The sequence below is a fragment of the Numida meleagris genome, chromosome 7 (genome assembly GCF_002078875.1).
Source record: "Numida meleagris isolate 19003 breed g44 Domestic line chromosome 7, NumMel1.0, whole genome shotgun sequence".
Taxonomy (NCBI): domain Eukaryota; kingdom Metazoa; phylum Chordata; class Aves; order Galliformes; family Numididae; genus Numida; species Numida meleagris.
This window is the reverse complement of record NC_034415.1, coordinates 24,379,712-24,396,225: the sequence shown is the minus strand read 5'-3', so window position 1 is coordinate 24,396,225 and position 16,514 is coordinate 24,379,712. Positions and strand designations below refer to the sequence as shown.

At 40.2% G+C, this 16,514-nt stretch overlaps 1 protein-coding gene across 5 annotated transcripts in view; it reads right to left on the bottom strand.

The window, feature by feature from the left end:
• ZFYVE9 (zinc finger FYVE-type containing 9) overlaps positions 1–16,514 on the bottom strand; it is a 58,046-nt gene that overhangs the window by 10,454 nt on the left and 31,078 nt on the right. For all 5 annotated transcript variants that reach the window (XM_021404268.1, XM_021404264.1, XM_021404265.1 and 2 more), the window contains 7 exons: positions 16,317–16,416; positions 13,469–13,645; positions 13,050–13,219; positions 12,161–12,284; positions 10,402–10,524; positions 9,079–9,234; positions 607–831 (listed from right to left, as the gene is read on the bottom strand). In XM_021404268.1, coding sequence (XP_021259943.1) covers positions 607–831; positions 9,079–9,234; positions 10,402–10,524; positions 12,161–12,284; positions 13,050–13,219; positions 13,469–13,645; positions 16,317–16,416 — 1,075 coding nt within the window. The remainder of the gene's footprint in view (positions 1–606; positions 832–9,078; positions 9,235–10,401; positions 10,525–12,160; positions 12,285–13,049; positions 13,220–13,468; positions 13,646–16,316; positions 16,417–16,514) is intronic.

Sequence of the window (16,514 nt, the reverse complement as noted above, 5' to 3'; positions counted from 1 at the left end):
AATGAACTTCTGGCCTGTCATGGTGGACAGAGTTCCAGCAGATCACCGATGTCTTTTGAAGATTTTACTGCATTCTCGCTGCTAAGATTTTATTTAGCTGAAACATTCTCTCCAGCTTCGTTTTTATTAGTTGCAACAGAATTTTCCTAACAAGCTGCCACATCAGTTACCCCTGTGTGTGTATTCTCTGGATAACGAGCAAAAACTAAAGGCAAACACTCTTCTATTTCAGCTTGGAAAGAGCTTAACAGGACAAATGAGAGCCTTTGACATAACTACACCAGCTAAACGAGACTTGTTCTGCACACTGCTCCTTTTCGGGTCACCAAGTGAACAACAGATAGCTGCTCAGAATTAGATTTGTTTCCATAAAGGCTCAACTATTACAGTCTTAAAAGGCTGTAGGTCATAACAAGACCCCAGGGCTGCTGTGCTGTTACCTGGATGCAACATAGGTATGGAACACCAGCGACAATAATTTTTACCTGCTTGTTTAAGCTGACGTTGCTTTGGCAGGTAACAATTGAGGGCTGGGTGTGTGTGCTCTAAACCAGAATACATTATCCTGCAGGAATAATTGCAGCTAAAAGAACACACATTACTTACGTCTGTATTCAGCTCCAAGTCTCAACATCAGCCGAATGGGGAACACTTTAGCCCAGGGTGTCTCCCATTTCTGAATGAGGATGCCAAACAAGTAGGGCGGGGTTGGGAGCACCAGGTCCTGCAGGGACTGATACGTAGCCGCAACGTACAAGAACCCTCCGTGTTCTTTGCTTCCCAGAAAGCTCTGGCTGAAAAAGGAGTGTCCCAGGTTGCCAACAACATTACCTATGAATAAAAAATGCTCATTACATCACTACATTAAGAACCATATCAAGAATTTAAAGAGTTTTTCAGGATGGAGGGAAATATATATATTTTTTTGCTTCCTGAAGCATTAATGCCCATTAATCACACAAGAAACAATGATTTGCTGCACACGGGGGCTCAGGTTCCCTTTGGGCAACACTGCTGAAATCTGTTATGGAATAATGTGTAGACTGAAGAAACCAAAGCCAGAGTATCTGTGCTTGATCCACCTCTGGTGGTGGTAAGAGTTACTATCACTGGTAGGAAGTCAGACTTGTAGGAAAATGTGCACAAATACCTTCATTTCTGCTCCTGACTGGCTGAGCCGCGCTTGTAATTCTTAACAGGACAGTACATTCAGGGTTAAATCGCTCACCTACCTCTCCCTTTTTTCTCCTCCTTTACAGCAGTACATACCTATATTTACACTACAAAATATATACAATGTCTACCAGTTTTCCATGGAAAAGGGCAATATCTTGACACATACTTTGTTTAAGAAAGGAGCATACATTCTATTTTGTTACCAGCCGAGGTTGGCATGATTTGGCAACTTCTTCATGGCTCTTAAAAATGACTCAGTGAATTAAATTCAGTTTTTAAAAAAAATAATGGGTGGAGGGTGGGGAAAGAATGGCGAACTGCCTTGACCATTTCAGTCATCTGCCTGTTTCATGAAGCTCTGCCTGTTTCAACCAGTCACAGAGGTGAAATGGAGGTGATGATACATCCCAAGGACAGCCGGGGAGAAGAAGGGTAGTTCAGGACAGCGCTGCTGCCTGCAACTTTCTGCTGGCACTACAGAAGTGCTCAGTGAAAGCCTGTGTTCGGTGCCTCCCAGACGCACAAGAGAGTTCCACTGCAGAAGCTGCTGATGACTGAACCAAATTTTTAGAGCCAGCTGAGATTAGAGGAGGTGTGCACCTAGTCAGATGTGAATGCCCACTGGCTGTCCTCTCATTTAGAGAAACCACCAGAGTCTCTCTGTCATATTGAAGATCTGGGTCATTTTAAGAGCTACACATAAGAGAATCAATTTAATTAGTATATTTTATGTAAAATGCAACTGAGACACACACAGGGGAGAAGCACCACTAATTTTCATTCCGATTTTTCTTCTTTGATGCTTTTAAATTCCAAAAATGTTTATGCTGGAATGACTGAATGAATCTGAAAGTTTATTAGATTATTATAGCATCCAATGCAGCGTTTAACATCACAGCAAAGAACCACGGTGTAATTCCAACAACAGCATGCAAATAATGAACAGAAGAGCTGATCACAATTCTCCATAGGAAGATGTGAATGTTAATAGTGCTGATTTGCACTCGAAGAAAAACACAAGTAAGCTCAGGGAGCATGGTGTGGTGGATCATTTCACCACACCGTTCCTAAGGAACTGCGTGGGTCTCAGGCTCCCCTGCAGACCTGTGGGCCTCTGCAGAAACCCTAGGCTTTCCCTGCCAGTAGGCAGAGGGACTGCTAGGTAGGAGTTTCTGCTCCTTCCTCCACTACTTCATAATGGAGCATTTGTATTTGAATTTAAGGCAGATAAGGAAGAAGTATCATCCCTCTTCTTCAACAGGCACATCAGTGGTGCAACTTCTCCCTCTTAGACATGCTGAGACAGACACACAAACACTACATCTTGAGCAAAAACACAGGTCACAGAAACGCAACTATGACATCCTCAGGAAGACAAAATGATGATTAAGTTAAGGCTTCTCAAATTCTATAACTCAGAACAGCCTAAAAATAATACACTGACATATATAAATGCAATGAAATAAACACAGTAGGCACAGTTTAGGCCAGCAAAGGAAAGAAAGCTTAACCAATGAGTCCTTCCAAGCCTGACCCTTACACTGACCCATCGTGAAAGTCCCAAGTCATAGCTTTGGCATGAGATGAGTGCAGCTATTCCTGCTCCTGCTCTAGAGACGCGGGCCATGCTACTGTGCATCCCTCCAGAACATGATCACCACATTTTCCTTCTTTCACGTGACTCATGCAGGGGCCTCCTGCTTTAAGCACAGCTACTGGTAGATGTCTAAACAAACAGCTCATCTTATACTCCAGTTAACAAATACACTCACATGTTTCCCTACTACTCAAATTTGGGCACCTTACTGGATTTTATTTTGGTTGTTTTTTTTTTTTTTTTCCTCCTGTGCCCAAAGGAGCTGCACAAACTAAGCTCTCAAGTTCTCTGTTAAAGGGCATCAGGCTTCAACAGCACTGGCACCTCTTTGCCAGGGCCAGGTTCATTCATAGCTTGCTGCTATCCTGAGCAGCTGATTTTTAATTTTACGGATACACGCAAGCCAGAGCTGACACCATCAACCTGGATCAAATTCCAAAATTCTTACAGTGGTTTTAATTTCTGTAATGCTCAGCTGAGCATATTTGATGTAAAGCAGCCATTCATTAATCTGAAAGATTAACACAATTAATAGAGCTACATCAAATGTTGTCAGCTTCTGAGAAGCACTGCTCCTGCCCATCTGCAAATGCATCTCTGTCAGCCCGTACTGTGACACTGCAGCCTGCACAGTGACTACATTGCTAATACTAGCAAGATGCTGCAGTTGCTACAAGTGCAACCTAATGTATTGACTCAAGTTCATGAAAGATTTTCTCTGATCTAAAATAGCTTCTGGCACCTTTCTATCTCAATTCGTTTGCTTTTGCAGTTCCCACCTACCCTCAATAGTTTCCTCTTCATTTATATTTCCTTTTTTTCCTTCCCATATGTTCTTATCGAAACGGAAGCTACAGACCTGATGGTAAAATTAGTTGATGAGGTTCTTGGTTCCAAACAACACGACCAGAATAACCAGCACTTAGAAGGAACTTAAGAACAGGACAGAGACTGCCTTTCAAAATGGTCTGACAGCAACAGAACAAGGGCGAACGGCTTCAAACTAAAAAAGGGGAGATACAGGTTACACATAGGAGAGAATTCTTTATTCAAAGTGTGGGAAGGCACTGGCACAGGCTGTGGGTGCCCCATCCCTGGAAGTGTACAAGCCCAGCTTGGATGGGGTCCTGGGCAGCCAGCTCTGGTGTGGTGCAACCCTGCCTGTGGCAGGAGGTTGGAACTGGCTGGGCTTTAAGGTCCCAACCCAAGCCATTCTGTGATTCTAGGAGAACACCATATGCTTCCATGATGTGAGATATTGCCCCCTGGGATGACAAAACCATCAGACATTTCTACTTGTGACTGATGCCGAGTGCTACAGCAGAAGAGGACAGCTACTTATTTTTTCTGTTTCAGGAGATGCCGTTTCAATAGTCACATGCTTGAGCTGCCTTAACAACAAGTTTTTCAGTTAACAGCAATATGAAAAAACCCACAGAGTGAAATCTGACTCTCTGGTGTTCAGCACTTTGCTACCACACACGCAGCGCTAAGCGTTATTCCTATTGATACAAGTGTCTCCCAGTATAAGCTCCAAGACGTTACAGCTATTAACAGGACCCACTATGGAGATTAGGCAGTTGTGCTGCAAGTCATTATTTATGAGAACACGCAACAGCTTGAGTAGAGCATGGGAGGAATCAAGGAAGTGCCCTTTTCACATAGCAAATCCAAATGAAAAAAGCCACTCTGGGCTTCTTCTACAAATACTTCTGCACTGTCTTGGGGCTGTCTGCCTTTCCTGTCACGTCTCTAAAGGCAGTTCCAAGTCAAGGCCCCACTGATAAGTTAATACATACTTATATTTCTCAGTAAATTCCCATTCACTTTTTATTTATGTGGATACAAAGCACTTAAACCTGTCATACTGCTACCTTAAATAAAGGGAAGCTATTACCAGCATGACAAGGTCAAACCTGGCCCACTGCACTGTTACACATTAGGAGCATAGAACTGTATTTCAGAAGCTTGTGCAGAAAGTGTAGCTGTCAGAAGAACACTCAGAAAAAGCTACCCTTCTGAAAGCCATATATTTAATTTACAAAATATCACAACCTCCTTTCTAAAGAAGTAACTGTGAACAGAAAGTGAAGAGAAAGGTGCCTTTTCTTATATTAAGTTCCAGCACATTACATCAGACAATTAATATTGTTTAGGAAGTGCCATAAATGTGCACGATGCATCTAAAGCAGCTCTGCAGGAGGTATTTATTCTTTTCCCAGCTATACTGGGTTACCCTGTGTATACCCTTAATCCTAAGCAGCTCCACAAATTCCTTTAAAACAAACATGCTTGTACCCACTGATGTGGCTTTGCCTTCAGTAACAATCCATACTGTGTTCTGAATTCTTTGCTTAAGTGCCTTCCTCTGACAAACTCTGCATATCACCTTGACAATCCCTTCTGGGTTCAAATAAAATAGTTTATACTGGAAAAGGTAAAGAAGAAAGTATTCCTTTGTTTCTTCATTGCACTGAGTACATGATGAAGCTACCTCGGTGCTTTTACTTAAAACAGTTGAATTCCTGATATATACTCTGTATTGTTAGGTACTAACACCTAATCTCAGGGAAAGCATACTTGGAGAAGAGAAAGCTGCATCTGTCTGACCTCATTCCACCATCACCAATAACAGCCAAGATCTGCCAAGTACCTAACACCATGCCAGCATCCTGAAAATTCAAACATCCTACTCCAGCAGCAAGAAATGCAAAGCAAGACTCACCTGGGATTGGTCTTGCCAGACCGATTTTCTTCAAGAGCAAACAAGCACATAAACCAACACAAACCCAGACAGTGTTAACACAAAGATCCACAAAGAGACGCAGAAGAAACAGGATTGTGGATTTAACTTAATCACACAACACATCTGCAGCAGATGCCACTATTTAAAAAAAAAAAAAATCAAAGTTCTGATCATACTGAGTATCTTTGTATTGAAAAATATCAGCATGAAATTTGGAAAGAACTTATTCATAGTGGCAACAGATGTAATGTCTCACTCACTATTGTTGTAAGCAGTGGTTACCAGCACTCAAATCTTCCTCTAACCAAGCTGCAGCAGTCTTCCAATCACTCTTACCCCACACACCATCTTCAATTTTGTATCCATTTTTCCATACTACACTTGCAGAGCATGACAGTTAAAGCTGTTCTCTGCTCAGAGTATCTACGTGGACTTCTCTACAGATCTCGTGTTTTAGCTTATTTAAATAAAACCAGACTAAGTAAAACATACATAAAACTGTGATTGGGATAGAACATCCGGAACCACACAGATCACAACCCCCTTTCAAGCATTTACCACATTTGCCTTTTCATTACAAAAATAACAGTAGCACTTATCGTAGTCCACCAAAGAGCTGACGTACTAAGGGTGGATCTGGCAGCTCTGTATAAACATATCCAACTGCTTCCGAGTACTCATTCAGAGGAACAGAAGTTCTCATTTTTCCATTCACTAGACCTCCTCGCAGTCTTATAGCCAACAGACAAAGATAATCATGGGATTACTACTGCAGCAGTACTTCTGCAACAGAGATCAGTAGCTTTCAGTTTCAAAACAAGAAAGGCAGCGCTGCAGGGAGCTTGATGGGGAGCAGGAAGCTTTGGAAGGGCCAAAGGTAAAATAAAACAAGGGAAACAACAGCAGTTAATACATGTCTTAATTAACAAATTTACAATTTATACCTCACATACATACAACCCATAGGGAAAAATACCTATAACTTAACTTCAAACTCTCTCAATTGCTTTACAATTACCAAGTCCTAACACTAGACTAAAGCTCGTGGTTGAGCATTTCCCCTAGTTAGGGTTCAGAGCGGTGCTGCACCTGACTGACATCTTATCTCTACTGAAAGCGGAGCTGAAGCAGAAGGACAAATCACGAAGCATTAAGCATACACACCAAATGCTCTTGCCTGCAGGTTGGAGGGCTGGGCTCAGCTGCAGCTGCTGCACACACTAAAATCACGTTCTGCAAGTGGCTTAGAGCACAGAGGACAGGACTAGGCCTGAAGAAATAAGCCAGCCTCTGAGGAGAGCAGAAACATCTCGGAGGGGACTTGAGTACACACAAGTTTGTGCTTCTAGGTTGGAATGCAGAACTCAAAATTGAGCAGGAAAAAAGTTGAGCTAGTAAATAAATGTGACTCATGGAAAAAAAAAAAGAATCACTACAGATACGTGCTTTAATTAAATAATCAAGGTGAGAAATGCTTTATGTTTTGGTTCAAAACAAGAACAGCAGCAAAACTCAACCATTTTCAAAACAAAATCATTATCACTGTATGCAATTCTTGCTTTCGTTCCATTAAAAATTACTCACTGTCTCTTTTTACTTTATGACTGTTTTTAAATATTTACTAGAGGAGAAAAATAAAAAACATCAGAACTTATTTCAGTTTCATCATGGCAAAATAAATTTAAACCAATATACGATATAATGAAAAACGCCTCACCCCTGTGAGGCAAGGTTTCAAATAGTTCCCGATGAAATTCTCATTTGCTCTAAGTATCTATCATTTAAGCTCTAGCAGAGGTGCAATACCTCTGAAATGAACAAAGTTGGAAGCATGGATGCATCTCTAACAGCACACAAACTGCTTGACTACTTCCAAGGGATTGCAACCACCAAACTGAAATCCCTTCAGCTTCTCTGGCTGATTAATCTTGAAAATGACCAGAGCTGCAAATATATACTTCTCCCTCTCCTGCACGCATGACTTGAAAAGAAAAAAGGATGCAGATTGAGAGTGTGCATTACAAAGTGCTACAGGAATTTACTGAGGTACTATGATCTATGAACGTTTCAGTGCTGTTTGGTACTCTACCATATGGCAACTCTAGGTGTGTACCTATTTCCACAACACGTCTGAAATACAACACAGAGCAAATGCTACCAAAAGGCCATTACAGAGTGGAATTCCTAAGTAGCAAAGTTTGGTTTCTAATGAAAAATCGTACAACAGTAAGCAGCTCTTTGCACAGCTACAGTTGTAGGATATTAAATTATTGCCATGAGAGCACTAGAAAGAATTTCAAATGTGTTATGTAGGAGTTAAAGAATTATCTATTTCCATACTGTAATTATACAAACATCGCTGCAGTATACACATCTAGTAGCACATGCGTACCAGTGTGTTTGCACATACATAAATACACACAAATATAGCATTTTCTAACCATCTCCATCTGAATAACATTAAGAAGAAGATAAAGCACTGTCAACGAAGTGAGACTTGGAAAATTATTTGTTTCCAGCATGTGTTAAATTCATTATGGCATGAGATAACAGCACATTCTGAACCTGGCAACCTCTCTGGACAAGATGACCTTTTTTTGAGTAAAGACATTTCAGGAGACAAAAATCTTTTCCATTATTTCATTAAAACATTGGATTCTGTCACTGCACAGGCATTTCAGTTGACATGCAGAACCCTTCATAAATGTAGTGTCAGTGTATCACCTAAATGTGATGCAATTTCGCCTCTGGAAAACTAGCTTTATTTTCTCATCACAGAAACCAAATAAGAGTTTTTCCTTACTATGCAACAGTTTTTGAATTATAAGGTCCAAGCAACAGTTAAGAGCGGAAGCCTATTTACTCAGCAAGTATAAAATGCATAAGGTTTTACATCAAATAACCTTGTGATTGAGATACTAAAATTCAAAATTCAGGGGAAAGTGCTGCAAGGCACAAACATATATTCAAAAATATAGCAAGTAAACTTTTGAATTATTTAAGATATTTAACACTATCTACAACAATTCTTAACATTTTCTTTCTGACTTTAAGCTGAAATGAGAATTGTCAGAAGCCATGTCATCAGTGTACCCAGGAGCCCTGCTGGGTACCCATTTACTGCTAAACAAAGCAGAGCAATACATTAAGGAATGTTTTAGCTTTATTCAAGTTCTTAACCCAAGACCTGGCAGAAATGCCAGAGCAGACAATAGCAATGGCTGCTGAACACGACGTTGTCACAAGGAGTTTTCCTGCTCCATTCCTGTAACAGCCTATGTAAAGCCTCTGTGGGCCAAATCTCCCACACACTGGCACCCAGAGGGTAACTGGATGATGTCCACAGCAGCTCCCACGTCACCAGCACCCCACTCACACTTTTGTTTGATAAGATGAACATAACACTGGATGCTCCTAACCAATCTTAACTCAGCACCCTACCAGCTTTGATCCTATTTGTTTTTTCGTATTATCTCATATAAAAGTAGACATTTTTCTAAGTGATGGAAATGTATCTGATCTATTGAAATCGCTTTTGAGAGATAGATAGCATTCCTACCTGCTAAGGCATCCCGATAAAGTTGCACAAAGTGGTTAAAGATATCCTTGGGCAAACACTTCTCATCAGGCAAACACTGCAAGAGAATGACTATCTCAGACTGCCCCACTGCATGCATTCCTTTCGTAGTGAAACACCAGCACTTCCTGTTCACATCTGCAGAAAGGAAAAAAACATACCAGAAAAGAAAATCAGAATTTCACAAAATATGCCTAAATTTCACTACAGAAAGACCATTCAATCATCAGTGTTACAGCATATTTGGTTGTGACGTCTGTCACAGGAACAAATTGGCAAACACATCCAAACCAAAACCAGCTCAGTAATATGCAGTTTGCAGCTAAGGAACAGCCAGAGTAATATTGCTCCCAGTTAGATTTGGGGATTAGCACCGCAGAGCAGACTTTTAGCAGCTTCTGTGTCCAAACTCAAGGACCAGATATAAATAGGAACAAAGGAAGCTGAGAAAAGGCCAGGCTGTTTGCTGTGCAGATCGTGATCCTGACAGTGAACAAGTTTCAGAAAGCGATCTGTCTCTTGAGAAGGATCACTGAATCACTGCGTTCTGCTGCTTTACACGAACGCTAACGATGACACAAGCTTCAAAATTCATTTGTTGAAGATACTAAGTTACTAGAATAAAATCTTTCCATCCAAATATAAGCACATAAATGTAATGCTAACTAGATGCTTAAAGATTTATAGACAACTTCTCAGTTTACTGTACAAACTCTTCAGAATCAAAACATTTTACTACAAAACCGCCCTTTTGAATTTTTCAAACGTTATTTTCTCATCCACAAGAGACAAATTGAGATGGCTTCTCATGTTTGTACCTATGTGCCTGCCCATTTATTCCTCCCTCCCTCAGCACGCACACACACGCCTGCAGAGTATTGAAAAGGGTATGAGAGATGCACAGAACCTGAGCATTGCTATGGGATCCTACCTACTTTTCTCAGAACAGGGGGACAAGGAAATGAGTTAAGCAACCAAAGGAAGACTGAGTAATACAATATCCTGCCCTATCAAGTCAGACAGGAGATAACTGACTCCAAAACTGAGAACTGGTGGCTATATCAATTAGTTTGTATTTTCAGGAAAAAAAAAAGTCTTCATCAATGTCTAAATCACTGGACAAAATCCTTATATAATTTTAAAAAATGTGGTTAAGTACAAGTTTTCACTCTGTGCACGAGAGTGTCTTACCAAATAAGAGTGCTGCTGTTGCTGCAGTAATACATATAAGATTTCCCCTCATATACCAAGCCTTATTTAAGGGTAATAATTAAAAAAGAAAAATCACAGAAAGCATAGACTTACAATTTACAATTTTTACCATGGACAACAAATTAGCATTTAAAACAAAGACAAGAGGGTCAGGGCCACCATCCTCCAGCTGCTGCATGACAGAGATCTGAGAAGGTCTCTCTTCTACAGCATAATCTATGAAAGAACAAGTAAACACACAGTGAAATGCTTCACGTAGTGATAAAGTATATTACCTTCAGTTAATTCTGATGCTTTTTTGCTTTTTGACATTTAAAGAAACACTTACGTATTCTGATTTGATTGTTTCCTAGGCTGGTATTTTCAAATTCAGTAACATTTATACGCATAACCCCTGTGCATCTTCTAGAAAAGTACAGTTTGTTTTATAAAGCAGCTTTTTTTTTTTTGTATCAAATGGAGGAGAAAAGGGAAATCAAGTAGAGAAATGTGTCATGGTGTCAACCGAAATCCCAAATGACAAAGAAGTTAGCACTTGTTATTTACATCACAGTAAAGCAGAGGAGCATCAGTCCTGGACTACAGACACAACACACGGTCTATCCCTTTGCCACAGAACTTATATTTTCAGAGCATTAGCTAATGGGAGGACAACAATATATAACTATACAAAACAGGGTTTTTCAGACTGCAGACAGTCTAACTTCAATGTAAAACGGATTCCAACACAAAATTTCAAAGATGCCTGTTGTTTCTCTCTCTGATTAGACCCTTAAGAGTAGTAAATTAAAATTTCTCATCCATGTGATTATAATCTTCTCTGTACTTAAGCCAACAAAAAGCAGTTACACAGGTGAAAACAGGTTTTGACAGAACTGTACTACCGTTCCAGTTAGAATGATCTAGAAAGAAAGGCAATTTGTTAAAATACAGCAAAAGACAAATCCTGTCCATGACAGCATACGAACTTAGCATACAAAATGCAGTTTACATGGGGTTATCTTTATGGAAACTGAAAACCATTCTGTTGTTTCGCTCCTTTTTTGTGGAAGCAGTTCAATAATCAGGTGCCCACCTGAACAGCTAACACAGGATGGGACAGATTTGTTTTGAAATGAAATGCCGCACACATTTTGGTTTTGACAATATCCCACAGTCACGGGTCACTTCTGGCTTAATATTAGAAATGCACTATAGCAGCAAAATATTTAATAGGAATGTAAAAAAAAAAAGATTAAAAAATAAATTAATCCCAGAATCGTATTTTAAAGGATATCATGAACTAGACAGAAAGCAACTGTCAGATACGCAAACATAGAAAATTAGTTTTTCCTTAGAAAAAAAAACTTTAGAAAATGAGTTTTTCTCAATCCTCCTGCGTTTGCATGCTCCAGAATGGATCCCACAATCACTACAAGTTTCACTGCAGGCCACGATGGGCAATGGTGACACTGCATTCAGGGCTCTGTGATGCCTCAGACAGAGCAGATGTCCCAAGAGAATTTCAGAGAAGGGAAGCATGAATATTCAGAAGGCTAATTAAAATGCATCTCCATGCAAAATATTCCCAGCAGCCCAATTCTGAACTTCAGTCCAGAAATATGGGCTCATTTTCTTTTTGTTTTGTGCTTTACTTCTTACCAAAATTTCATCGCAAGATGGGGTTCTTCTGGTTGCTAGTAGGGATCAATAGTGCAAACGAGTGTCATGACATTTAGACAGAAGTACTCACTGTGAATTTCTTAAAATGTTCACCGTATTGACAGCATCTTATTTTTAAAATACATGTAGTAACAACTGAGTTAATTGCAAATGTTAAGCATAAAAGCTAACTGCCAACTTATCCCCTCACCTCCTTTTACTCCAGTGGAGATGAGAATTGGAGGAAGCCCATCTTCAGGAATTAGATTCATTGCACTGCCAACAGGACTGCCAACCTGAGTTATACTTCCCGAGAACACAGAAGCATTATCAGTCTATAAGAAGCAAACAATAAGGAAAGACAACATTACAAAAGAAATTTAAGAGCTGCCTACCTAGATTACCTGTATCTACGTGAAGGACTTTATGCCTGCTTCAGAAACAGAAGCATCAAGTAATCTGTACCTTTAGAAATAGATTATGATGATGACTCCTCTGTGTGAACTTTTATTAAGAAGTCTGCTCAGACAGAGTCTGCGTCTCCCTACTCTAGCACCACACACACCAATTTCCTTTGTAAAGGTAAATGAAAATGTGCCCGTGCCCATTTGAACTTTGTGACAAGTCCCAATGCCGTTCACATGGAGCATGATGCACTTAGTACTGTTAGATCACATCTGTGTTTTCATGCATAAATCATTTTACGTGAAGTCTTGAGCAAAATATTTTTCCATTTTGCACTATGACAGTCTTACTGTTTCAAACCCTTACTGACAATGACTCAGCTTTTTTAAAACACACATTACATGAATGTGCTTCATACACAGCCTGTACAGCTCAAACCTTGGAAGCCACCTACCACATAAACTTTAAACAGTGCTTTAAACACTCTACCTTATAAGAGTTCATTTTAGGACAAAATATATGTCTGCTTCAGCACTCTGCAAACATGAGAAGTGAGGACGCTTGCTGTATAACACACTAAGACAAGCTTCAACAGATTTCCCACATTAGCCTTCCCAAAATCACAGAAACTACTAACATTTACGACCAAAGTAAGCCTGGTGTTTTGAATGGTTACCAGTGTAACGTTTCCTTACTTCTGCTGATAAAGCATTGTTGGTTACGGGCTTTGCTGGATCGTGTGATACTGCTAAGGTTCCACTAGAAGTTGTTCCAGCTACCGTCAGTTTTGCTGCATCAGCAACTTCTCCATTGGGTAATATCCCATCAGCAAACCAAACACGTCTTTGTTCTCTAGGTTGAGCCACTAGAGAGAAAAAAAAAAAACTGTATTTAACATCTCACAGCAACTTTGACTCTCTATGGCAGCATCACATATAAACTAAACACTCATCTGCTGAGAATGGTTTACGTGTCCTTAAAAACCTTATGGCTCTAGTGAGGGCAGGAATGTCACACTGGCATTAGCTTGAAAACCCGGGAGATGAAGTGCAGATCTTCTCAACAACTTCTTTCCCTTTCAGGTTAGCTGTAGTAAGAACAGAAGTGCTCTTACCTTCTGCTCCAGGATGCTTTAAAACTCCCACAGGTACCATGACAGTGGGAGGTGGAGAGCTCAGGGCACCCGATGCCTGAGCCTGCTGCAAAGGAGGGATAGTAGAACAGTATTCAGCGGGATTGTTAGGGTTAGGACTCTGGCTTGAGGCACTCATCATGTTCTCCCAGGCTTGAGCTAAAGCAGACAAAGAACAAGAAACATGAGCAGAGGAAAGTACCTAAGATTCCAAAACACTGTGTTAAGTTCTCAGCTATGGTAGCTCTGGACCCTGACACCTTTGAAGACAATCTCTCTTCATTTAAAAGCCAAAGAGACTGTAATTGAACAATGAAACACACAGCATTAGGAGAAAGACCACTCATCCTATGCAATGAAAATATCAGTTTACACAGAAATACCTTCTGAAAGCTTTAACAGTACACTTGAACTGATTGATGCTTAATTCTTTGTGACTCATTCTGCATTTCTAAATATATATTTATATATCGCATACATATATTTATATACCACATATATATCTTTATCACACCATATTTCAGTAGACTTTACAGATGGACAATGGACATTCTTCATTCCTACTACAGATGTTTAATAATCTACAGGACATCTTCACTATTTAAAAAAAAAAAAACAAAACCCATATGCTATCAATTTTGAAGGGCTTACTTGAACCTTAATTTAACTGCCCAAATTATAATGCATAAAACTCCTGCTGACAACATCCATCACAGGGAAATCTCTCCTCTATACAGAGGAGTAGATTGTACCTCCAAATTACAACTTCTTCATCTGCAACGAAGGCTTGTAGCTAAGCAAGTTACCAGAAAATTCAGATGTGTGCTTCTAGCCTGTCCACATTATTTAGTTACAAAAAAAAATGCAATTCTCCAGCCAGGCATAAATATCACACTACCTGAATTCTCAAAGCAACTTCTAAGTCTGAATAAATCACATACATCTTTGGGTTTCTTTGGCTACGAATTGTCATAAAGCCAATACAAATATAACAAGATTGGAAAAAAAAACAAAAAAACAACCCCACAACAGAACACAAACCCTTCTACTTCTTCCCATCAATCTGCAAGACCAGTAGATTGAAATACTATCAATGGAAATGGTACTGACATTTCAGAAGAAAGATTAAGTATTTTTAACAGCAATTCTGTATGCATTTAGCATATTTGTCCTGAAAGAAGTGTTAAAAATGCAAAAAGAAAGTTACTTCTCCAAGATCCCATAATTAGAAAATTCACAGCGGAGTAAAAGAGCATTTTTAAAGCCTCCTCTTGATCTACCAAAGTGCCAACTCAGCACCTCTACCAACTGAAAATAAAGCAACAGTGGCATTGGAAGCTTCTTAAATATGTACTCTGCCCATAGAAAAGTGTCAGAAAAAAAAAACACAATCCTCCCTCAACATCTTACTAAAATACAAAGCAGGTACTGAGCAGCCAAATGAATTAATTACTTTTAAAGTGCAATTCCTATCCCCAAATCCAAAACAATGCAAAGATGCTTAACCTGCAGCACTGAGCAGGAAAAAAAATCCTTACTGGAAAACAAACTGCAAGAAATCCGGACAGATCGGACACCATCACACAACAGGGAAAATAATCAGTAACCAAAAGCATCACCACAAAGCACTGCAGCAGGGGCAGCAACACAGAAATAACTGAGAGGCAGCACACCTAAGTAGCTCTCTCTCTATAATAAACCAAGCAGTGGTGTCACTCTTTGCTGCCATTAATGTGTTTCCATCCTGGCAACAGGACAGAAAGGCTTTTAAAAGGAAATCATTACAACATGATCAATTTTATTATGCTTTTTTACAAGAACACTTCTGGTTGCAGCTGAAATATTTTCATATTCCTTCCTTCCCCCAGCTGAAAACAAATCCGACTCTCCACTAAAAGGAGCTGGCTGCTTTTTGCCAGGTGTTATGTACTTGTTCTTGTACACTTTGAAACGTGCTATTTTCTCCACCTCAAAATGTAACATTGTCTTTGCTGGGGCTTGCTCTTAATTTCTAGATAGTATTGCCTGCATTTCCTGTTACTTTATATATTTGGCCTGCAAGTTAGTAAGGTTCCCTGAGAACGTGCTTTTGAAGAAATTGGGTACACATCAGTGCTGCTCACTTTTAAGAGTCATCTCTTAAGAGCACAGGAGCAGATCGTTCCAGAGCATCACAAGTCAAGCAAGCAAGCAGAAGGCCGTATTGGCTGAGCAGGGATCTTTTCCTAGTGCTTAAGTGGAAAAAGAAGAGTACGGACAGTCAGCAGCAAGTTGAATATGAGACAGGAGTGTGCCCTGGCAGCCCAAAGGGCCAACAGTGCCCTGGGGTGCACCAGGCCCAGCAGTGCCAGCTGGGAGAGGAAAGGGATTGTCCCACTCTGCTCTGCACTGTGCAGCCTCACCTCCAGCACCACGTGCAGGTTTGGGCACCACCGCGTCAGGACATAAAACTATGTGAGAGCATCCAAAGGAGGGCCACAAAGATGCTCAAGGGTCTGGGAGGCAAGATGTATGAGCAATGGCTGAAGACACTTGGTTTGTTCAGCCAATCTCCCAGACCCCCCAAATCACTGCTACTGGAACCCTGGAACAGCATTCACAAACAGGGGTTTTGAAACTCATAGCAACCTTTCTAGTTTTTGCCTGTTATTGTGTTTAGCTGAGGAATTCCCACTCTCCACAGAGATTACAAGCTGATCTCTCAAGAGCCTTTACTGTACTTACCCATACAAACAAAAGTATCTCTCTTTTTTTTTTTAAAAAAAAATCATCACTGCAGCTCAGCACAAAGCCAACAAAGCTCTGCATTTCAGCTTCTCTCTCCACTTACCATTCATTAGTACCGAGTGGCAGATTACACACACTCTAGCTTCCTTCCGATCCATGTACAGCAGCTTGCACTTCAGGCTACAGCACGCTGCACAGAAAACCTGGAACCCAAAGGGAAAAAATCTTAAGTGCTGTTCAAAAATATGCAATGAACTGATACAATCAGAGAATACTGGTGAAGCCCTAGACACACAAAATA